The 22,406-nt window shown below is 41.8% G+C and overlaps 1 protein-coding gene across 1 annotated transcript; it reads right to left on the bottom strand.

Annotated features, from left to right (window-relative positions):
• Nucleotides 1-1,079: 1,079 nt before the first annotated feature.
• plod3 (procollagen-lysine, 2-oxoglutarate 5-dioxygenase 3) lies at nt 1,080-22,272 on the bottom strand. The gene is made up of 19 exons (XM_085389797.1): nt 22,060-22,272; nt 16,952-17,043; nt 12,658-12,794; nt 10,404-10,567; nt 10,211-10,323; nt 9,656-9,719; nt 8,899-8,996; nt 7,858-7,953; nt 7,638-7,769; nt 7,211-7,332; nt 6,184-6,288; nt 5,213-5,338; nt 4,267-4,411; nt 4,026-4,139; nt 3,872-3,943; nt 3,636-3,740; nt 3,409-3,555; nt 2,370-2,495; nt 1,080-2,268 (listed from the first exon to the last, which is right to left on the bottom strand). Exons 1-19 carry the CDS (start codon nt 22,142-22,144, stop codon nt 2,113-2,115), a joined length of 2,199 nt encoding a protein of 732 aa, XP_085245923.1. The 5' UTR covers nt 22,145-22,272; the 3' UTR covers nt 1,080-2,112.
• Nucleotides 22,273-22,406: the final 134 nt, after the last annotated feature.

The following is a 22,406-nucleotide window of genomic DNA, read 5'->3' on the forward strand; positions in this document are numbered from 1 at the left end:
GAAACGCTTGATTGTTCGATGATCACGCTTCAGAAGCTTTGCAATTTTGAGACTGCTGCATCCCTCTGCAAGATATCTCACTATTTTTGACTTTTCTGAGCCTGTCAAGTCCTTCTTTTGACCCATTTTGCCAAAGGAAAGGAAGTTGCCTAATAATTATGCACACCTGATATAGGGTGTTGATGTCATTAGACCACACCCCTTCTCATTACAGAGATGCACATCACCTAATATGCTTAATTGGTAGTAGGCTTTCGAGCCTATACAGCTTGGAGTAAGACAACATGCATGAAGAGGATGATGTGGACAAAATACTCTTTTGCCTAATAATTCTGCACTCCCTGTATGTGATCTTTAAAAGTTGTATTATTCATATTAGACGTCAGGGTTTAAAATACTGGGGTAAATGTACTGTGTGCAATCCTTTGAATCAAAATGCTGTCTTCAATTAAAATGTCCATTTCAACGATTTCTTTTGCTGCTTCCGTGGACCAGAGATCCACCAATCAGCACTGAGTGAAGGTACGCTTTCAGGGGTTAGGATTTTAAGGTTAGCTGTCTGTTAGACTTCACTGCATCCACTTTTAGTGCAATTTTCTAACCAATAATACGGCTCCTATGCAATCAATTGACAGTGTCCAAGAAATTTATTCTCCAAGTTTGTGAGTGAAATAGTTTTTCTTTTTTTTGGATGCTACTCAACAGAATGTCTCTGTGTGATGCAATTAGAAAATAATTAATATAGTGGTGGCAAAAGCACTAAAATCAAGGCTTCAAAGCTGTAGGTAACATCACCTTGGCTACACCTGTATTTAAATTTTTTATTTTGACTCCAGACAGGCCAGGTCATACTTTTCTGTAATACCAATTTGTAACATAGGATGGTGCAGTAACAGTGCACTGAGTGGGGGAAATACTGGTACTACAATAAGACAAGTACTGCCAGTTAGTGCCACCAGCACAAACTCGCAAAAGTAAATTAGTATTTATCTTTTTACTTTAAGAATATTCTTGAGTAAAAATCATAGTCGTTTTCTTGACAGTTTGATAGCCCCAAAAAAGGACTACTTAAACTGATGTGACAGGTCTTTTTTTTATTAAAATCTCAAAACTTTATTCAGTCAGTCATCAACAAATAATTTAATGCAGTTTTTACAAAGCCAGAGACTTTTGATAAACAGGCACGTATAGAAGAAAACCAGAGGCTGGGTGGAAACCCTGCACCTCAATCAGACTAAAAACCATCACAGCATTTTTTAAATAAAGACATAATCCTGCAAGAGGAGGTGGCGCTTCACACCCTAATGATGACTGCCCCATGGAAACCTAAGGAGGACATGTAAATTTTAAAAACAAGAATAAACAACAAAGAATAAAACAAATACATAAAAGGCCTTTAGAGTTTACAAAGTAAGAGTCTAAAAACTCCTCAAAGTGGAGCTCCACTTGCTTAAATCTTGTTTTTACAGACTTTTACCAAACATATAGACTTCTTGGCACATCATTCACACGGTTTTCTTTAAAGCATCTTTATACCCATCTTTTTTCTCTGTATCATATTAACTGATATTGAGGATTTGCACGTCTAGAATATTGATGCTCAAATCCAGCCGACTTGTCTTTGAGGTGGATTTACCCTCGAGCACATCACTAATACGGGTAACACCCTCTACTTGGCACAACAGGTGGCATTAATCTTTCAGAGTTTGGAGTGTAACAGCTGATTGTTGAAACACAACTTGGAGTGTTTTGCTTGCATAGATTTAGTTAACGTTTAAACGTAAGGCAGCACGGTGACAACTGAATTTAAGCATGAGACTCTTATTTTGAAATGTCCGACAGCGATGCCTTCAAGACCACAAATCTCCCGTTTTTATTTGCTTCACTAGTGTCAGGAATAAAAACAAGGTAAAAAACAGAAAACTCTGAAATGTCAACGATGATAAGTCAAATCTTATGTACACCTGAAATAAGGACACAGTGAAATAATAACATGATGCATTCAAGGTCATCACGTCTTTTCCTCCATTACGAATATGATGATGAGGTTGGCTAATCTTCTCATGCTCACACAGACACACCAGCAGCCTTTTATGCACACGCTCTGTACGCTTAGGGGTCGACAAAGGACACCATGATGTATCTGGTCCCTTTGGTGACGCGCAGGCCTTCGTGGTAGTGTGTCAGTCGACCTGGGTGCATGAAGGACCAGCCCTTCCTAGGAGACTCCACCTTACAGTCGTACCGCAGGAACCTGCAACCTCCACCCTGACACAAGTAAACATGTTGTGTTAAGAAAGGCAGAGCTTTAGGGAAATTATTCAGGATAGCATGTTCTTTGGCTTCTTTAGATCAGCAGGCTGCGTTACCTCGTAGTCAATGTCCTTCCTGTTCAAGGCGATGTTGATAGTGAAGGTGGAGGAGTCATGATGTGGCCGCAATAATGGTTGCTCATCTGGACGGTAACGCACCACAAAGTTCATAATGGCTTGAGCCTGCATGTAGACAGTACCAGATCATTTTTAAGAGGATTAACAAAAGACGGCACAAACACAACAATGTTCCCAACATCAGATAAAACTCTGACTCAGAAACTTTCTAAAGAAAAACATGATTAATGTATAGCTCCTTAGCACTGTGAATTTGTATTCTCTTAGAGTGCAGTAGAGCACAGTGTACCCTGACCGTACCCTGGGGCAGATACTGAGTTTTTTTTCTGTAATGCCTGCACTGTCAAAACCTTTGTAGTGGCTCAATATCTGGGATTAATTTCGAGGTAAGCATCGGTCTGAGATCATGAGATATTTCTGGGCTGAACTTTGGGTAAGGTCTTGAGAGAACCTCTGAGGACGGTAAGGAGTTATTCTGATGGACTGCACCTTGTGTTCAGGGTGTGCACCCTACCTTAGAGGAAGGCTCTGAATGATAAACGTATCTGGAACTTGAACACTATGGTTATTGTGTGGACTGTACCTCAACCCATGGGGTGACTCTAACCTTAATGTTGAGTCTGGACCCGACCCTCTGGTTAACGTCTGGTCTGTATCTTAGCGTAAGGGTCTTGACAGTACCTTGGTATCGAGTCTAAACCTAGGGTTTGGTCTGTATATTTAGGTGGGAGTTAGGGTATTGATGGTACTTTGGCAAAGACTCTACACTGAAAACCAAGATTTGGATCTAAACTACACTTTAGGCTAAAGTGTGGACTCAGAGGGTCTAAACTGTACTGTGGGATTAGGATCTCCTGAGCAATACCTTGGCACAAAGTCTTGAATTGAACCCTTAGGTTAGAGTGTAAACTATACTTTGGAGTAAGCTCTGGGCTCTCCCGTGAGGGAGGTTGTGGATTGAACTCCTTGGTGGGGTAGGGAGTCTGAACGTGAGACTGGGGTTAGGCTTTTACCGTACCCTGGGGTAGTAGCCAGGATAGAGTTTCTCAGTGACGGGGGAAATATAATCTTTGAGGAACTTGAGCCACTCCTTCTCAAAGCCGATCTGGTTCATGTGGATATCCACAGTTGGGACATTTTCATAACCGCCAGCCAGACGCTCATCCTAGAAACATAGAAAACACAAAACTGTTAAGTCTTAGTACTTACTTCTGCCCTTGTGTGACAGTTAGAATAAGTGTTTACCTTGTGCGTTCCACCAGACCACTCGCCACAGTCTTCCATGGTTTCTACCATATGGTCACACATTTTGTCTGAGAAAGTTGGAAACCAGTAAACATCTGGGCAGGGCTGAAATACAGAGAGATTGTTAAACCCACGATGATTCTGTAACAATCATTAATAATAATCTGAAAACACTCTACATGGGAGGTGGGGTTTTTTTGCCTCTGGTTCCTGATTCCCCTTCCTGACTTTATTACCTGCTCTACATAAGTCTTCTCATCTTCAAAGATCTTGGAGTAGTTTTCGTGGACATACTTCTCCTTCCAGTCCTGCAAATACAGACAGACAGTCCGAGTTGTTTTAGCTTTACCCACATCATCTAATTTGAGTGTTCATGTACATTTTCCTGACCACAGGGTTGTCGAAGATCTGCCACATGTCTGGGTGGAGCCTGGACGTGTTGTAATTGGACGAGGCCACCAAACGGCCAAATTCGTCACGGTTGGACACATACATGAAGACTCCCTGTGGACATATTAAGTTTTGTTTGTATAAAGTTCAATGAAACAACAGCATTGCTGCTTACAAAAGAGCTTTTTTGTAATCCACTCTGACTGTGCTTACAGTTAAAAGCAGAGAACGTTTGTGTTACCTGGTCTCGGATGCTCCTGCAGAACACCATGTCAGCGTCCATGCCCCCTTCATCCATATACAGGCTCACCTGGGACAGTTTAGTCCGCAGCACGCTGCCTTTGATCAGGTAGACCTGAGTGATGTACGGCACATTCCACAGACCTCTGCACAAACACAGGCAGAAGGTTGTTTTACAGACAGGATGTCGCGTCTCAGAGTTTGGTGCTGGTTCTTAAGTCTTATGGACTCATCTGTAGTTGGACTTGCTGACTTTCTGGACTTTTTCTAATCTGCCAAATGCTTTTTTTTGCCATTTTTGCATGTTTGAATCCCACATTTGGTTATCTATGCTATAGAATCTGGCACAGGGATCAAAGAAACTGAAACACCAGTTACCCCAAAACAATAGCCAAAGCAAAATCTCAACAACTGGAAACACAACCGTGGCACTTAAGAGCAAGAGATCAGCTGAAAGGAGAAGAAGAATCACTTTTTTTCTTTAATGGGAAACCCATCTAAGGTTGGGGTTGGTTTGGGTTTAACCAGATGTTAAACAGTCACCTCTTCACTGGATACTAGAAATCACTCGCTTTCACATGAGGGCTCATTCGTTCAATGAAAAAACTAAAAACATATGTAGTCTCTCATATTTTTTAGAATTAAAATCTGAACACACCAACTGCAACACATACATCATTATTATTATTTTCATTATGACATATCTATTCACTAAATAATGGAAAATTTAAGACAAAGCGATAGCACAATCTAAAATAAAATCACTGAATCAGTTTGACCCATTTTTTTATTACCTTAAAATTTAGAAATGGATAAACAGCTATAGGTGGGTTTTGTGCTTCTGTTTCATTCATTTAACCTTTATTTAAACTTGAAATGATCTCTTTTGTGACAGTGTACTGGGCCACAATAGGCAGCATTAACCAGTTTCTTTGTGTGTTACTTACACCCTCTTGCCCTGGACGATCTCAATGTAATCTTCAGATCTGGAGTAGTATCCTTCAGGGCTTAGAGCGCCCCAGAAGTTACTCCACAGCTTTCCGTGTTTGGACAGCATGGGTGCTATGACAGACCTGCAAGAACAGCAAAGGATTTCAGGGAACTGCATTAAAATAAAAACCAACAGAATCTAACATAAAGCCTGAATACTGAGGTGTTTACACATAGCGCCTAATATCTGGAAAGAAGTAACAGAAAGTAGTCTGAGAGTATTAAAATAGACGCAGGTTCCTTTAGTCTGAAGCCATTAGCCGTTTTTAAAATCAAACAGTGAGCTCAAAATAGTCAAAGTTATGTGGCTCCAGTAGAATAATCAGTGTTGCTGTTAACATTCAGGCATCCATTAAACTCCAGACAGCTTGAACTGAACCTTGGGTTTACACTAATGGTCATCGTCTCGTACACCCTCTATGCTATTAGGGTCTAGATGGTACCTTGGCGCAGAGTCTGGACTGAGCTTTGGGGGTTAATGTCTAAGCTGGAAGAGATCTGTATTACAGCTTGGGATAGTATCTTGATTTGGGGTAGAGCCTGCAATGAACGTTGAGGCAAAATGTGGCCTGAGCTCTCGGTTCGTGTCAGAGCTGTTTAGGAAAGCTGAATTTGACCTTGGAGTGATAGTCTGGACACAAATACCATCATAGGCCAGGAGGAAAATAGCAAAAATGAACCAAACGTCACAAAAAGGAAATCTGAAATGATCAATCCTGGATCAGTCACCATGAAGAAGTCCTGATCATAAGCTGAATCTCCACAACGAAACCCTCGTTGGCCTGAAGCATTTAAATATTTGGCTGTCAGTTTTTAAAAACTTAACAAATATGCGACATTTTTTTGTAGTCTTTTTAGTTTTTGAGTCTCATCCAGTGCAGGATATGCTCAGGGTTTTACTGACGGTGTAAACACAGCTTCTACGTACTTGTTCTCCTCCATCAGGATCCTCAGGATGTCGGGGTTCGTCAAAGCCACATCGGAGTCGATGCTGAAGTAGTAGTCGCACTCTGGATCCTTCTTACACACCTCGCTGCAGTCAAACAAACACAAACAGCCAGGAAGGTTCATTACCTTCGTATTTAGAGAGTTTCCATAAAGGTGATGGTCAGACGTATTTTTTATCTTACTACAGACGGAATCTGACCTTTTTTTAATGTAATTGTTCTAAATACGCTCCTCTCATTAAACAGATTTAACTTCCTGGTTTATAAATATGCTTCACAGAGCAATTTAAGTGTTTTGTTCTGCCTCATTTCCGTCTTTAAATGGCAGGAACTTTAAAGCAGGACAAGTCCTGGTTGCTAATGCTGGGTTTTAAGGAAAGAAAGGTTCAAGGTTGTATACAGCAGTGCTCAATTCCTGGTTGTTTTTCCATGTTTTTTATGTTTCTCCGTCTCGTCAATATGTCTACCTTTATTTTCCTGATCTTTGCGTGTCTTTTGTCCTTTTATTTCCTGTCTTTGTCTTGCTCCCGATTCTCTGATTGTTTCCACCTGTAGAGTATATTTGTCCTCAGAATTTATTCTCTGCCTCTTGCAGGTGCTTATTTGGGGATTTAGGTTTTATCGTATCTTTTGGATTTTCCTAAATTTAAACTTTTGTTTCAGATGAATTAATTGCTCACTTTTATTTCATTTATATGTTGGCAAAGTTCTGCAACATGCAGTTGATGAACACTATGAGCTGTACATAAATCCAAATAAAACCACAGAAGGAAAACTACTGTTGATTTCTGCCTTATTGTAAAAAAAATAAAATAAAGGTTTTAAAGGTTGGTACTAAAAATGCAAATAGTTAAATATTTGTACATATTTGAGACCAATTTTGCTGACAGTGTTGATAACATCTTTGAAACCTACATTTCGTTTTGGTGTCATATCTCCTGTTTCCAGGACTTCTTATATTTTACTGTTTTAAAGTTTTTATAATGTCCTTAGAGGTTGTGCACTCACACAGCCATGGTTCTGGCTTCGTCCTCCTTCAGGTTCTCCTCTGGTCCGACTACCCGGGCGTCTGGGAACAGAGACCTGTGACGCTCCCAGAACTTCTGGATGTGACGCTCGTGGTACACGACCTGCAGTACAGGGACACAACAGGTCAGAAAGCACATGACACAGGAAGGAAGTTCTGTATGCTGCAAAAATTAACTTTGGCTCTAAATTTAGTGAACAGGCAAAAATTTTTCACAGTTGAAGGCTACTCAAACTACTCTCTGCTTGAGCCACAGTCAGGAACCTTTTCCTTGTGTCAAAGTTGCCTAAAATCTCTCGGTGAATTCCACAGAGACAATTCTGACTCTTTAATTGTGAATCTTTTTCCTCCCTCTGATGTTCCAGTGAAGGCAGTGAAACTGGAACTCTGTGCGAGTGTGCATCGTACGTTGTTGTGGATGAAGAGGCGAATCCTCGTTTTTGGGTAGTTCAGAGTGGACAGGCGCTCCAGGAACTCCTCCATGAAGGGAGTTGCATGTTCGATGAAAACAGCGACGCAGACCAGAGGCATCTGTTCGTCCTGAACACACAAACACACGTAGAGTTCAAACACTGACAGGAAAACTTTTTCTCCTCATTATGTCCTCCACCGAGAGTGGTGCAGGCACCTCATTGAAGAAGAGCAGGTCGTCGTCGCAAATCCCGCAGCCGGTTTCATAGGTCCACACCGTGGGGACGTAGTTACCGAGGTAGTTCAGCTGAAGCTGCAGAGACAAGCAGATGTGCAGAATTATTAAATATATTTGTTGTGTTTGATAATCAGATTTTTAATGATAGGCAGGAACAGTTTCAAGTGTGAGAAGATCAAAGAGTCTTCATTAGTTTTAAACAGCAGCACAGTGGTTTACTCTAATGCTGGGCTTACACTGTGCCATGTTTGGCCCATTTTGAGCCAATATTTCAGTCGTGCGACCGTTTTGGTGATCGGCCCGAGTTTGGCCTTCATCGTGTGTCGTGCATCGTGTATATGTGGGGTAACAGGAAGCGATTAACACCTCCCGATCATCAATCGCTTGGTCGGGAGGATTTCAAACCTGTTTGAAATCCTCACAACAGTCGTGAGGATTTCAAACAGGCTGTCACCGCAGCCGCTCACACTGCGCACTCGCGAACACATAGATGTCGGTGAAAATGACGGAGTAGCACAGCTGTGCAGCGTGTGATCTGGACACAAGCGATGGAGGCACAACTTGTAGAACTTTGGAAAGCTCATCCGAGCCTTTTCGATGTGGCCTCACAAAATTATCACGACCTCAACAACCGTGAAAATAGTTGGATTTACATTGCTGCTCAATCACAGCTGCCTGATCATGTTTTTCATTAGCAATTCAGCAAAGTTGATGGTGGTGGTGTGTCTGTGTGAGTGAAAGACAGAGAGGGAGTGAGCGACAGATTTTCTGTTATAACCTTCATGTTATGGACGCACAGTGTGAGCACTCAGGTCGCATCAGAGCATCGGGTCGTATAGTGTGAGACCCTGCACCGTGACCTACGAACTTCTAACCCCTGTGAGTCAATCGTGCAGTTTGAGCAGGAGCTGAATGCGACTGAAAGAAATCGCAGTGTGAGCCCAGCTTAACACGTCACACCTGACTCCTGATCACAAAATCTGTCTGTGCTCTGGTTTTACCATCACATTGTCGTGTTACCTTGGTGGGTCCGTTGCCATGGATAACAACAGGAAGCGTGTCGTAGGCGACATTCCTTGCTCTGACCTTTGCCCTCTCGAATTTCAAGACGACCTCATCTAGAGAGGAGATTTAGTGTAAGTGTTTCTGCGCAATAAGAAACGGCAGTTCCTCAAATGTCCACTTGAGGCTCCAGTGGGAAGTCAGTCCATAAGCTCGTGTTAAAATGTCCAACTTTACCGTAGAAACAAACATGATACACCTTGATTCAGTCAGACCAAAGATATATCCTCATAAGAGCCTGAGTACAGTAATAGCACGTTGAAAAAGTTGGAGGGACAGATTTATGTCAGAAAGGCATGAATACACATGTATAATAAACCTTTTAATATCTGAATTGAAGTATTTCACATTCAAATCAGAGGTTTTCAGGATGAAGTAACCAGTAGAGTGAGTAACAGAAACCAGAATGAATGTTTCCTTACAAATCGTGGAGCTTCACAGGGCTCTATTATCGATCCTCTACTTTTTACTCAGGTTTAAACTGTATGCTTGTAAAGTGAGTCATTCCCCACAGACTGAAATAAACATGTTTACAGCCTGATACAAAAAGTTGTTTTTGTCTCTGTAGCTAATCTCCCCCCTCATTACAACAGGCTTAGAGTTGCATTAACAGGAGTGTAGCCTCTTTGAATAACAGCTGGATGGAGACAGACTGCTACATGTGAAACAGCTGGTTCGCGTGTAAACTGAGCTCTCACATATTTGTGTTTCTTACCAACAGCTCCGTTCAGGTTTTGGAAGATCCGGGATCGATGATCCAGGGTCATGTTAAACTTGGTCTGATGTGACAATAATAAACAGAGCAGCTTTGTCAAGATTTAGACTTTTACAGATAAATTCAGACATGACAAGCTGGGCGAATATCTGAGATTCAAAAACTCTTCTTCTCTGAAATCACTGCTGGCCTAGTTTTCTAAGAATATGTTCAAAACAATTCAGGTTTTTACCCAGCAGTACAGATTAACTCGTTTTGTCTGCAACGTCAAAGACTTTCGACCTGAGGTAACATTAAAGGAGCCAACCTCAGACTAATGTTACTTGTTACTAATGGTAACAAGAAATGCAAAGTGAACTGCAGCCATTATTCTGTCATTGGAGGGAACAGAGTGTGAGATGGTCTTGTTCTTTAACTTACATTACAATTGGTACAGAAAAAGTATTTACATGAAAATGTTCCTGTTGTGACTGCGACTTGTTCTAGTGGCTCTAACAGTGGCTTTAAAACTGTGGGTTACTTTTGTTTTTTTAATGTTTGTGAAGTTGTTTCTACCCTGTGCGTCTTGTCCAGGTAGATCCTGGTGTAGAAAAGTTGGTCGTCATCGCTGTCTTTGTACTTCCACTGCTGGACAATTGCACTGATCTCTGGAGCATAGCCGATGAACCCTGAAGGGCAAGAAGTCGTGTGTTACTTACTGCTTTAAACTTTTTATAGTATTTTAAAGGAATAGCAGTGAGCTCCTTACCTCCTGAGTTCAGGTAGCGTTTCCCAGTACGCACCTCGGGGTATTTGGAGGCCAGGCGCTGGTCAGGCCAGCAGAAACCCTCAGCTGAGAAAATAACTTTGTGACCCATACGGGAAAACTTGGACAGCAGCTCCTCAGGACCCGATGCAAAGATCACATCGTAACTGCATGGAGAGAGAAAGAGAAAGAGGGGGGCCTGTTACTGTTTGCAAGTTTGAATGTGTGGGATAAGCAGACAGAGAGCATGTTTATGACAGAAACAATCAGGACTGAACACTGAGCAGTGGCTAGAAAGAGTGAGAGCCACGTCAGCTTACATGTAAACAGGAAAGAAAAACATTTAAAGGACGATAAATGGAAGAACAGTAAGAGTTTAGCGTGAGCTGCAGACCTCCACAGTCGAGTGTGGCTCATTCCCAACTTTATCAGTCTCTTTCCAGAAAGGCTGAAGTAATGACCGCCTACAGCAGCTCCAGTACAGAGTTTAAGGTGTTCATTAAAACCTAAAACAGGACACAGAGGGGTCTCCTGCTCCTGCTGTGGTCTCCCCTCTACCAGATGATCACCTCGTCTCTGTGATGTTCCACAACTGGGTTATACTGGAGGAAATGGGGGTTTTACAGTTGTGGTCAGAGGTTTAAATACAGTCTTCAAGGGCATGAATTCATGGCGATTCTGGACTTTCCATGATTTATTTAACTGTTCCAGGCTTTTTCAGGGTGGAAGAATTGCGCAGCAAACATCAGACATCACCAAAAGAAACTCAATTGAGTTTGAATTTACTGTGTTTTGGATTTTCTCTAACCTTTTCTCTGTAAGGGTCAAATATATGCATTCACTCAGTTACATTTTTTGTGGTGCTGAAGGTTCTATAGTGTATTTTAGCTGGACAAGGCCAAAGCATATTTACTTCCTGTTAGAGATCATGATTGATTACACTTGGCTTCTCTTGGCAGAATAAGAGGGAGACAGTATGTCTGTGAAGGTTCTCAGTCATCCAGGTCATCGTAGTCTAAGGAGCTTGGTGGTTTGAAAGAGGAGTGAAAGAAGCCATCTATGTCCACTGTGAGCGACCATCTTTGAACAGAGGCGGGGGTTTACGACACCAACTCTCTGCCATCTATAATCCAGTTTTGAGATCCCTCCCCAGACGCCTTAATGCCCACTCACATCCTGGGCCATCTGACTTCAGGACATCACATGATGGTTCACCCGAAACCCTGGCTGATTGTGACCTACACACGTTTTCACACCTTGGCTCATGTGATTAGGTGGAGGATCATCAGGGGGTCCTTTTGTCCCTCTGTGGGGGGAAACTCCCACTAGGTTTATATCTGGGACTCTCCACCATTTGACCTTAGAACTGAAGAAGCTTCTCGGATGAGAGTTGAAACGTCTTCAAGTAACTTAAAGAAGTCCAGACGCTTTTCTTTCGATTGGCTGACAGCACCCGTCAGACTGACCAATACCAAAATAGTATTTTAACTTATTTGTTATTTTTGGGTCCACAATTTGGACCCTACCTACACAGACAGTTTGGGAACCACCAGCTGCTAGGAAAAAATGTATTTGTACGACCTGAACTGTTAGTGAGTGGCCACTGGAGGTCGCTGGACTACAAACCTGTGACTGCTTTGGTTGCAAGAAGATTGCCATGAAAGATGATGTCTGCAAACGCTCGCTAATTTACCACCATGTGACAGTGAAACTTGAAAAAGGTCGACCGAATCTTAGCTTCAAGACCGTGGCAGTCTATTAAAGACGAAAGCGATCCAAAAAAGGAAGCTTTAGTGCAGCACCGTGTGCTTCCATCTTCATGGTTTATCATTTGCTAACTTGTCACGAAACATTTTTCCCCTAACAACCAGTGGTCACCCATCCTTCCCCAGGCCTCCGTGACTGGGTTTGTATTTCTGGACTTGTCTGAACTTTAGCTTTAGTTAACAGTAACAACACTGGAGCTCAGAACCAGTGAAATCCCTGCACAGGTCACAGGCGGTGCCTGAGCTCTGATTTCACTGTTTATCTGCTAATCGAACAATACGAAAATTCATATCCTTCATTTTTGCGAGAAAAGCTTTGTCCTCGTGTGTGTCAAAGTAGGTCAGAAAGAAAAAGTAAAGACACAACAAAAGCAGCGAAAACTGAGACTGACAAGATAAAGAACAGGAAGAGTAGAGCTGTGAAAAGACAGAAATCAGGACTGAGCTGATGGGAACGATAAGTATATGACACACACACACACGGTGTTTACCTGTCCACAAACATGATGACGAGCTCCGTCTTCTCCGAGTGTTTCTGCACCTCCTTCTTCAACCATCTCACCTTCTGACCTCCACCCACCGTTCGAGCAACGTCGCCTCCCTTCCACTCCTCGCCCAGACCCAGGACCTGTACACCACCATCACATCATTAAACTCATTTGCTCATTTGTATCCAATAAATCCTCTGACAGCTGATCTGCTCATGTGATCACTGAAAGTGTTTCTAAAGGATCTGCAGCACAAAAAAACAGAAACAGTTTTATTGTTCTCTGCTGGAGTTGTTCCTGCACCTTAAACAAAGACGTTTTACTGCAGTCAGAGCTGCACTGTGTGGCCCGACAGGTCCTCCCTGCATTCAGGAACTTTGTACAGGAACAATCGGCTCATTCACTCATTCATTCTGTTTCAGGTACCGACCACTTAGACAACAACACATTAGTCTTTAGTCTCTGCATATTACCAACAGTCAAGATGTGACTGAAGCACTTTAGCTTTAAGGCCGTTTCCACACATGCAGTTTGAACACACAGAAACAAATCCAAGCAAACTCATCAGAGTGGAGCAACAAAGGTAAACACCAGAAGGAGGTGATGAGATCTAGACTGAACACAAGGAACCGAACACCAAGAATTTACTTTAATTTCAATGATATTCTCAAATCTATGGCACCCAGAATGTAAAGCATGCACTGGAGTTTGCTAGGAACCGGCCTGAGACCACCTCCTTCAAAAGGTTTCAGTGTGGATGATGTGGTGTAATTACGGTGTTCAGAAATGAACCAGGCAAAAGAGGAAACGAGTCTAGGGTTTGATTTAAACACCACAGGTATGAAAACACCTCCACTGACAAACTAACTCACTAAACCTCTAAATAAGGCTGGAAATGTGCAAACTTTGGAGCAGCTGACTCCAAGTATCATGGAGGGAAGCTGTGTGGAGCCTTGTACAGACCCACCGCTTCGATCCGACATTTAATCTCAGACCTGAGTCAAACTTCAGCAAGCGACGGCTGTGCAGCCGTGCATCAGACATAGGGTTGCAAAGGGGCGGAAAATTTCCGGTAAATTTCCGAAAAGTTTCCGGTAAATTTCCATGGTAAGTTAAGCTTGGGAATTTTGGAAATATTCCATATTGGAAACTGTCCATGGAAATAATGGGAATTATGGAAATTAATGGGAATTTAGGAGAACTAACTGGGAATATATTATTTCCAAGCATAAATATAAACAGAAATCATAAGAAACCCTCCATGCAAAATGTTTTCAACAGATATTTAAACAGATTTATTTGTAAGTACAGTAGAATAGAACACGTTTCAATAACTTGTTTCATGGATGAATAAAAACAGAAATGTTGAGTTCAATATTACCATCCCCTAACCCCGCTCATTCAAAAATGCCCCCTGTCCAAAAATCTCCACAAAGTCCCATTCAAAAGGTTAAATGAAAAATGCCACTTATCCTCCAAAACGTCCCATTAAACATTCAAATCTTCCTTCAAGCAATCCTCTTTTCTCATTTTTGCTCAGTCAATAGACTCTTCCTGGACCTCATCATCATCCAACAACATGTCCACTTCCTCAGCATCCAACTCTGAGTCTTCCTCTTCAGTGTCACTTTCCAGCTTTGTTGAGGATGGCTCTGTGTCAGGCTCAAAGAGCCGTAGGTTTGCCCGAATGCCGACCAGCTTTTCCACTCTCACATTTGTGAGCCTGTTGCGAACCTTTGTGTGGGTGTTCCCAAACAGTGACCAGTTGCGCTCGGAGGCGGCTGATGATGGTGGGATTTGGAGGAGGATGGAGGCTACAGGTGCAAGGGCCTCAGATTCACATAGTCCCTTCCACCAGGTGGCTGCAGATATGTGCTGGCATGACTGCCATATTCCATCCCCTTTCCAAAGGCCTTGCTTTGTTCGATACTTTGCCAAACTGCCTAGAACTTTGCCTTTATCGAGACCCAGGTGGTCAGACATGGCTGTAATGACCGCATAGGCACCGTTGATCTCTTCCCCGGAAAGTATGCCCTTGTCATATTTGGGGTCCAGCATGTATGCTGCTGCATGCACTGGCTTCATGCAGAACTCCCTCCGCTGTTCCAATGACTTGACCACAGCCGTTTCCTCTGCTTTCAGTAGTAGGGAAGTGGGCAGAATTGTCTGGATTTCTTCTTTGAGTTCTGCAAAAAGGCACTGGACATCTGACAAGATGGCACCATCCCCCTCTATCTTCGCTATTGCTGCTGCAATAGGTTTGAGGATTTTCTGACTGCTAGATACTCTTTCCCAGAACACATCATCCAAGATGACCTTCTTGATGTCACTGTCGATGCCTACAGACTGGGATATGGCCATCTCTTGCAGAGACTCCTTTCCCTCCAGAAGGCTGTCAAACATGATAACAACACCACCCCATCGCGTTATGCTGGGAAGCTTCAGTGTAGTACTCTTGTTCTTTTCCTTTTGCTTTGACAGAAATGTAGCGGAAGTTACTTGTTTGCCTTTAACATATTTCAGAACTTGCTTCACTCTCTTATTCAGAGTGTCCATTGTTTTTAGTGCCATTATGTCTTTTAGGAGAAGGTTTAGTGTATGGGCTGCACAGCCAATAGTAGTTATATGAGGGTAGGTCTCCTCCACATGTGCCCAGGCAACCTTCATGTTGGCTGCATTGTCAGTGACCAGTGCAAAAACCTTATCTGGTCCAAGGTCATTGATGATCACTTTTAGCTCATCTGCAATGTATTGGCCTGTGTGTCTGTTTTCCTTTGTGTCTACACTCTTGTAGAACACAGGCTGAGGAGTGGTGATTATGTAGTTAATAATTCCTTGTCCCCTGATATTGGACCATCCATCAGAGATGACTGAAATACAGTCAGCTTGGTCAATGGTCTGTTTCACCTTTGCTTGAACTCGACTGAACTCTTCATCCAGTAGATGAGTAGACAATGCATGTCTGGTTGGGGGAATGTATGCTGGTCGGAGAACATTCAAAAATCTCTTCCAGTACACATTGGATGTCAGCATCAGGGGTGAGCCAGTTGCATAGATTGCACGAGCGAAACACTCATCTGCGTTTTTCTGGCTAGTGTCATCCATAAAATCAAAGAATCCTCTGATGCCAGAGGGACCAGGAGCTGATGAGTGGGTATCTGACTCTGATACAGCTGAAACAGATTCATTTTCCCCTTGAGTGGAATTCCTGGCTGCTGCATGTGTTGGGCCTTGAGGAATTTTTTTGCACTTTGCAATGTGCTGCTGCATTTTTGTGGCATTCTTCACGTACGTCTTATCACAATACTTACACATATATACAGATTTCCCTTGTACATTAGCTGGTGTAAAATGTCTCCACACATCAGATAGCGCACGTGGCATTTTTCTGTAAAATAAAACAAGAGCTTGTAAAAATGCTAATGCAATGCAAGAGATCGTAATAATACAATTGCAATATGATAATAAACAGATATAAATAGTAAGGCTAGCTAAACAACTGGAATGATCTTCAAAACAAAACAACCAAATGAGGAAGCTAGCATCTTCTTTATGTTATACTAGCTATGGCTTATTTAGCATCTTATCAGATGCTAGCATTTTATTTAGCATCTTATCAGATGCTAGCATTTTATTTAGCATCTTATCAGATGCTAGCATTTTATTTAGCATCTTATCAGATTGCTATCTACCAGATTAATACATTTTATGTGATGTTCACAATTTAAACATTTAATGAATATATTTTCCCATAATATCATCAAAACTTACCTCACTTGTTAAGTCCACAGGCTCAAATGTGTGCCTTTAATACTCTTTGTCCTTCAGGCTCAAAAGTGTGGTCCATGTGTACATGTGATGGAGGCATGCACAGTGCCAGTAGGTGGTCTCAATAGCCATGCAGCAAGCTTGTGCTCTGTACATGTGATTAAGGAATGGCATGGATATTCAAGTGTATTTGAATTGCATTTGTTTGTTTTTGTCAATATTATGCTAAAATATACTTTCCTCAACTATATTTAAGTTCCCTAAGAAGAGCCAACCTTCAATTTTGAAAATTCCCACTTTATTCCCATAAATTCCCGTTTATTCCCATAAATTCCCGTTAATTCCCGTTAATTCCCATGGAAAGATTCCATCTTTGAAAATTCCGGGAATTTTGCAACCCTAATCAGACATCAGCAGCACCTCAGCCAGGGATGTAATGGATTACTCTTTAATGACACTAACCTCACCAGGTAACAGGTTACTCTTTAACACAAAGTTACCCAGCATGTAACTTGTGTGTGTGTGTTACCTTCACAGTGTAGTTGAACTCTTGGGCTGTCCTCATGAAGCGCAGGAAGCCGTCCGTCTCCTCTGTTGCCACGGTGATGACCAGCAAATTTTCTGCAAACACATCAGGTGATCAGCATGACGTTGTCAAATCAACAGAGAACTCTTGTTTTTTGTTTTTTTTACAACTCGTAAATATATAACGATCCATTTTGGCAAATATTGAAATATTTGGAGGATGTGCTGCTGTATGCTGGTAACACTCAGTCCTGTTTGCAGACACGAGCAGCTGCCAGAGTTTCCCTGCAGGCTTTTATTAGGAATTGGGAGCAGAATTCCTCTGAAATTCCGAGGAAAGTCAAAGAGGGGAGGCGTAGCATGGGGGAGGAGAAGAGGGTCTGTGACCAAAGCCCCTGCTGTGCTCCTGAGGGTCTGACGTGTTTTAACGTGCGAGAGCAATAACACTTTCACTGCAGCGCCGAGAAAACAGCTCTCGGCTGTGCAACAAAGCTCCTTAAATATCCCGAGAAATCGCTCCCATCCACTCTCTGTGCAAACAGCTGGTTCAGATACCATCAAACCAAACATGGGAAAAGCTCCTCCTCCTCCTCCGCTCCTTTTTTGGCAGCGTTTGATTGAAAGTGTCTCGAAAGTTTACTGTGAAGTTTCCAGCCAGGTGTCACGGTTTTTCAACACGTCACTAAATAACGACGTCCCCTTCCCACCAGCAGCACTCATGAGTAGTTGTGTTTGAGTTCAGCTGAGCTGAGCGAGTGCATATGGAAGGAAATTCTCCTGTTTTTAACCATCGTTTTTATTCTTCAGAACTTCTAGATTTTTGAAAAGGGAGTTTTTCCTTCCCACTGTTGCCAAGTGCTCACTCAGTCTGACTGTTGAGGTTTTCACTGTATTATTGCAGGGTCTTTGCCCTAAAATGTAAAGTGGTTATGCCTTTGTGCTATATAAATAAATCTGAATTGAATTGAATAGATTCCTAGGGGTGTGTCAAAAGGCATTGTCAACAACCCATGAAAGTCTCTGCAGCTGCCTGCAGGGCAGACTCTGGGTCTCGAACTAAAAGGAAGGATTACGGAATACATCAGCTCTGAAACTATAAACACATCCTGACAAACGATCCATAAAGTGACCTCTGCCCAGGTCTTCCCTCCATGTTTATACTGAATCATTTCCATAACCAAATATGAGCAGAATTCATATTTCGCTCCTTCTTACAAAGATGTTTGTGTGTTTGCCGACTCTCATGGAAATATGTTCCTGACATGCATGATGAAAATGTAAAAAATGTAAAGACTTCCTTTTTCCGTTCCTTGATTTGAATCTGTGGGACCAGGCCGGAGGTGTGGAGCCTTGGAGAATGTTACAGATCCAAGCAGCAGATCTGAGTGGGCTCATTTCTTTCGTTTTCACATCAGTTTGCACAGCGCGCACATCATAAACACATTTTGAATTCTTTCTCAGCTTTGGTCAAATATTTTTTAAGACAAGTAGAACACTTAAACATCGAGTACTGGGGATTTTCTTCTTCTAATGAAGCCCAAAAATTTTTCCACCTGAGTGTTTTTAGGGTTACAGGCTCTCAAAGTACAAAGAAATATTGGCCCAAATGTGGCACTTTTTACTCGTTTCATAGCCCTCTTAGCTATATAAGTTCCACGTTGTCAGCACAGTTTAAACACAAGCAGTTCATACTATGAAGGTACTACAGCTGATTGTGAGGGGTCAGGAGGGAACGTTTCACAGGAACAGCCCATATGAAGGAAATACAGGAAGTTTATATCAGCATAAACGTTTAATGTTTGTCCAAATAATGTTAGCATAATGTCACTGTGCTAGTGTTAACAAGCAGAACCGTTCAGAGCCTCACACATGCAAGCATGCAGGCCTACAGACCGTTCAGAACTACCTGCCGGGTTCAGGTGTTTGAAGTTAAACCTATCTGGACATTTTTATTCTCTACTCAGGTTAAACATGATATATAAGTCACTTAGATAACTTAAAAATGTTATTGTTTGGCTTTTTTCAGTATTTTATTTGTTCCTGAGTAAATCGGTTTGGCTGAGATCAAAGTTATAGTTTTTACACAGCTGAATAAACGTCAAGCAGACAACTGATTATCAGAAGTGTGAGATGCTGAGAATTTACTCCGGTGTCCTGTTATATTTTAGATAGCAAGGAGTTTATTAAACTTCACCCAAACAATCTGCAAATTTCATTAAAATTTAATAAACTATCATCTTGTCTTTATTTTTAGTTAGCACCTTAAACACTTAAAGCTGTAAGCTAATGATAGTTATATAAGAGCAGATGCTGCTGGTGCAATGAGCTGTACGTTTTACTTCCAATGGATGATGATCTGATTAGTCGACTAATAGAAAAAATAATCGGTGACTAGTCGACGATCAAAATAATCATTTGTGGCAGCCCTACTACCGACCATGTCTGAGCTGATCCCTGTTCTGCTTTTTAAGGACCGACCACACTAAAAACCACCTTCTTCCAACCTGCCAGGAGCATTTTCCAGCCTGATGGGAGCACCGTGTCAGAAGACAACACAGAGCCTCGGAAAGATCCCCAAATTAACATCTTGGGCCCATGGACACATCTTAATCTGATCCACAATCTATGATCAGTGCTTAAAAAGCAGGTGGACAAACAGGAGCCCACAAACTGTGGTTAACTAAGAGCCACAGAGATCTGCAGGAGTTATGAAGAAGAACGGACTGTTCTCTCTGCTGAGGTCAGGAAAGCGATTCTGCTCCCTGAAGACCAACAGAGAGAGACTGAGGAGGAGCTTCTTCCCGCAGGCGATACGGTCTCTCAGTCACACCACCACACAGTACTGACCCACACATACAGTTCTTACACACACACTGGACATTGTTTTCACTTCATCACTTAAATCACTTTAAGCATATTTGCACTGCACAAGACATAATGTGGATTGCACAACACTGGACATTATACTCCTCATTTCCAGCTAATACTTGTACAGCTGTTGTTATTGTGTATATATTTATTTATATTTCTTCATACATTCTTATATAGTTCTATACTGTGTATTTTGTTGTACAGTTATTTTTTAACTTTAATTTATATATTTGATCTTATTCTTTCCCAGTTAAATTTACCCTTTTTAATTTTTCATATTTATTTGCCATCTTATTCATAGCCTTTTCCTTTTTTTGTTTTCTTTAGGTCACGAGCAGTTGTCTAAGCATTTCACTGCATATCGTACTGTGTGTGACTGTGTACGTGACAAATAAAATTTGAAGAGTCAACACTGTAAATGACTCCTATAAAAGTCTGTCACAGAAATGTAAAAAATAAATAAAAACTGATGAAACACAAACTCTGTTACGTTCAGCCAATAGAAACTCGCCATACTCAGTGTCACAAGTCAGATTCAGAGCTGCTGAGCACAACATGGAGGAAGTGCTCAGATATACAACAACCTCCCAGAGGAAGAAGGCGAGTTTAAGTAAGATGTTCTCACTGGTTCACAAACTCACTTTGTGACAGAGGGCCTTCACTGTGTCTGTGATTGTCTGAGATGTTTTAGGGAAATACGTCTTCAGCTGAGCTGTGTTTAAAATGTGCCACAGAACCTGAGAAAAACTGAGACACTTCTTGTGAGCTCAGATATCTGAAGCCTTCAGATGAGCTAAAACACCAACCAGCTGATTATCTATTATTAACAATTTAACAGCTTCTTTATATACACAAAAAAGGTGTTTTACTAAAATATAACAATCCTGGCGTTCCTCTGAAGAATAAGCATCAGGACTGGGATAAAAGTGCAAGCAAAGAATTCACTTTTATGTATCAAAAGACCAAAACTCAAAGATCCTGAAGGAGGAAGAACCTGTAAACTGATTATTGATTTGATCAATGAATTAATCTCGAGATAAAGCAAAAGAAGTCTTTAAACTGGATCCCATGACTGAGTGAAAATGGCCTCAGATTTCAGTCAAATATTTAAAAATCTATTTTTTTCAGTTATTTTTTCTGTTATTATCTGAGTGTCTGTGAACTTTTTAAAAAAAAAAAAAAACAGGTTTACAACAAGAAGGACATCTCGTCGTCAGTCTCACTCTGCTCCCTTTAAAAACGCCTCACATAAGTAATATAAACATGAATACAAACCACAGCTGAGCAAACAAACCTCACAGGGACGCACCAAAGACAGGATGGAAAACACAGATCAGATTTAAACCGGCTATTCTTTTGAAAAACGTTTATTCTGCTTCACAGACCTGCCAGTGAGAGGTTCATGATGGAAATCATTAATCCTGCTACATAAAACGTGCTGTGGGCTCCCACAGTGGCTTTTTAAACCTAATTTAATCCACTTACAATAAATGTTTTACTCATTTAAATGCAGTTAACTAAAATTCTTTATTCTAATACGATTATAAAATATGCAATCAAAATGATCACACTATTTTAAAAGTCCCAGCTCTCATTTGAGGCTGTAAAACCTCGTTTGAGTGGGTTGATCAGTGATTTGTAATCTTTACTGCTGGATGTAAGCATCCCTGCGTGAATGTGTCTGTTTGTGGGGATGTCTAACTTTCTTTAATATTTGAATTTTATCCGATATGCGAAGCACTTTGTACCTTTGTGTTTCTGCGATTAAAACTGATACATGTTAACCACGCTGTGTGGTAGATTATACGTGGAAAAATGGAAATAAACATTCAGGAAAAGTTGCGCATTAAGATTTTCCAGAGTTTAGGGAATCATTAATAACCTGTAGGGATTACAATAAGAGTATATGAGGTTATAAAGGGAGCAGGTCCACCGTGAGCCCCTCGGGTGAGTATTTGGGGTCATTATTGAGACTTTTTGTGATATTTACATTTTGCTCTGACATGAACACAACCCCCTGTTAAAGTTTGCTAACGGTCCTGTGGCGCTAACGGTTTTAATAATTAATAAACATCCTTCCTAAACTCACCCAGCGGCTGAATAACGGAATAAACTCTGAAAATAGTGAAAAGGTTTGTGACGTGATGAGCAGCCTTTCCGTAACCCACCCCGAGCTCCACAGCTCCAGCGGGTCACGGTGGTCCGCCCGGCCGATCAGGGGACCCCGCACAGCGGTCTTACCTGGAGAAAGCTTCCGCTGTTCGGCCCACACGGCGCCCTGGAAAAAGGCGAGAGACAGCAGGCGGAGAAGAAAACTGGATGACATATTGAATGTTTGGACACGGCTCCGTTTAGACTGTAGGCCGTAGCTTTAGTCCACTCTTTCTCCTCTCTTCCCGGCCCTCTCTCTTCACGTTCACCGCTCAGTCGGCACTCGACTCTCGCGATACTCGTCATCTTTTCCGACTTTTAAGAGAAAGTCGACAGAAACCACAAAAGCTATCCAGCCAATGAGAACAGAAACGGCGCGATACATCTTTGACGGACAGAGCTGGTATCCAATCAGCACAGAAAGTCAGATTTCCACC

The sequence above is a fragment of the Rhamphochromis longiceps genome, linkage group LG3 (assembly GCF_057381845.1).
Source record: "Rhamphochromis longiceps isolate RC_006_pf linkage group LG3, R_longiceps_female_GT1.1, whole genome shotgun sequence".
Taxonomy (NCBI): Eukaryota; Metazoa; Chordata; class Actinopteri; order Cichliformes; family Cichlidae; genus Rhamphochromis; species Rhamphochromis longiceps.

Excerpts from the sequence above, each read along its gene's own strand:
- plod3 (XM_085389797.1), bottom strand. The coding sequence starts at position 22,144 with ATGTCATCCAGTTTTCTTCTCCGCCTGCTGTCTCTCGCCTTTTTCCAG. Across the intron at positions 10,324-10,403 it reads ACGCTACCTGAACTCAGGAG|GGTTCATCGGCTATGCTCCA; the intron begins GTAAGGAGCTCA and ends CTTGCCCTTCAG. Across the intron at positions 6,289-7,210 it reads GAAGCCAGAACCATGGCTGT|CGAGGTGTGTAAGAAGGATC; the intron begins GTGAGTGCACAA and ends GTTTGACTGCAG.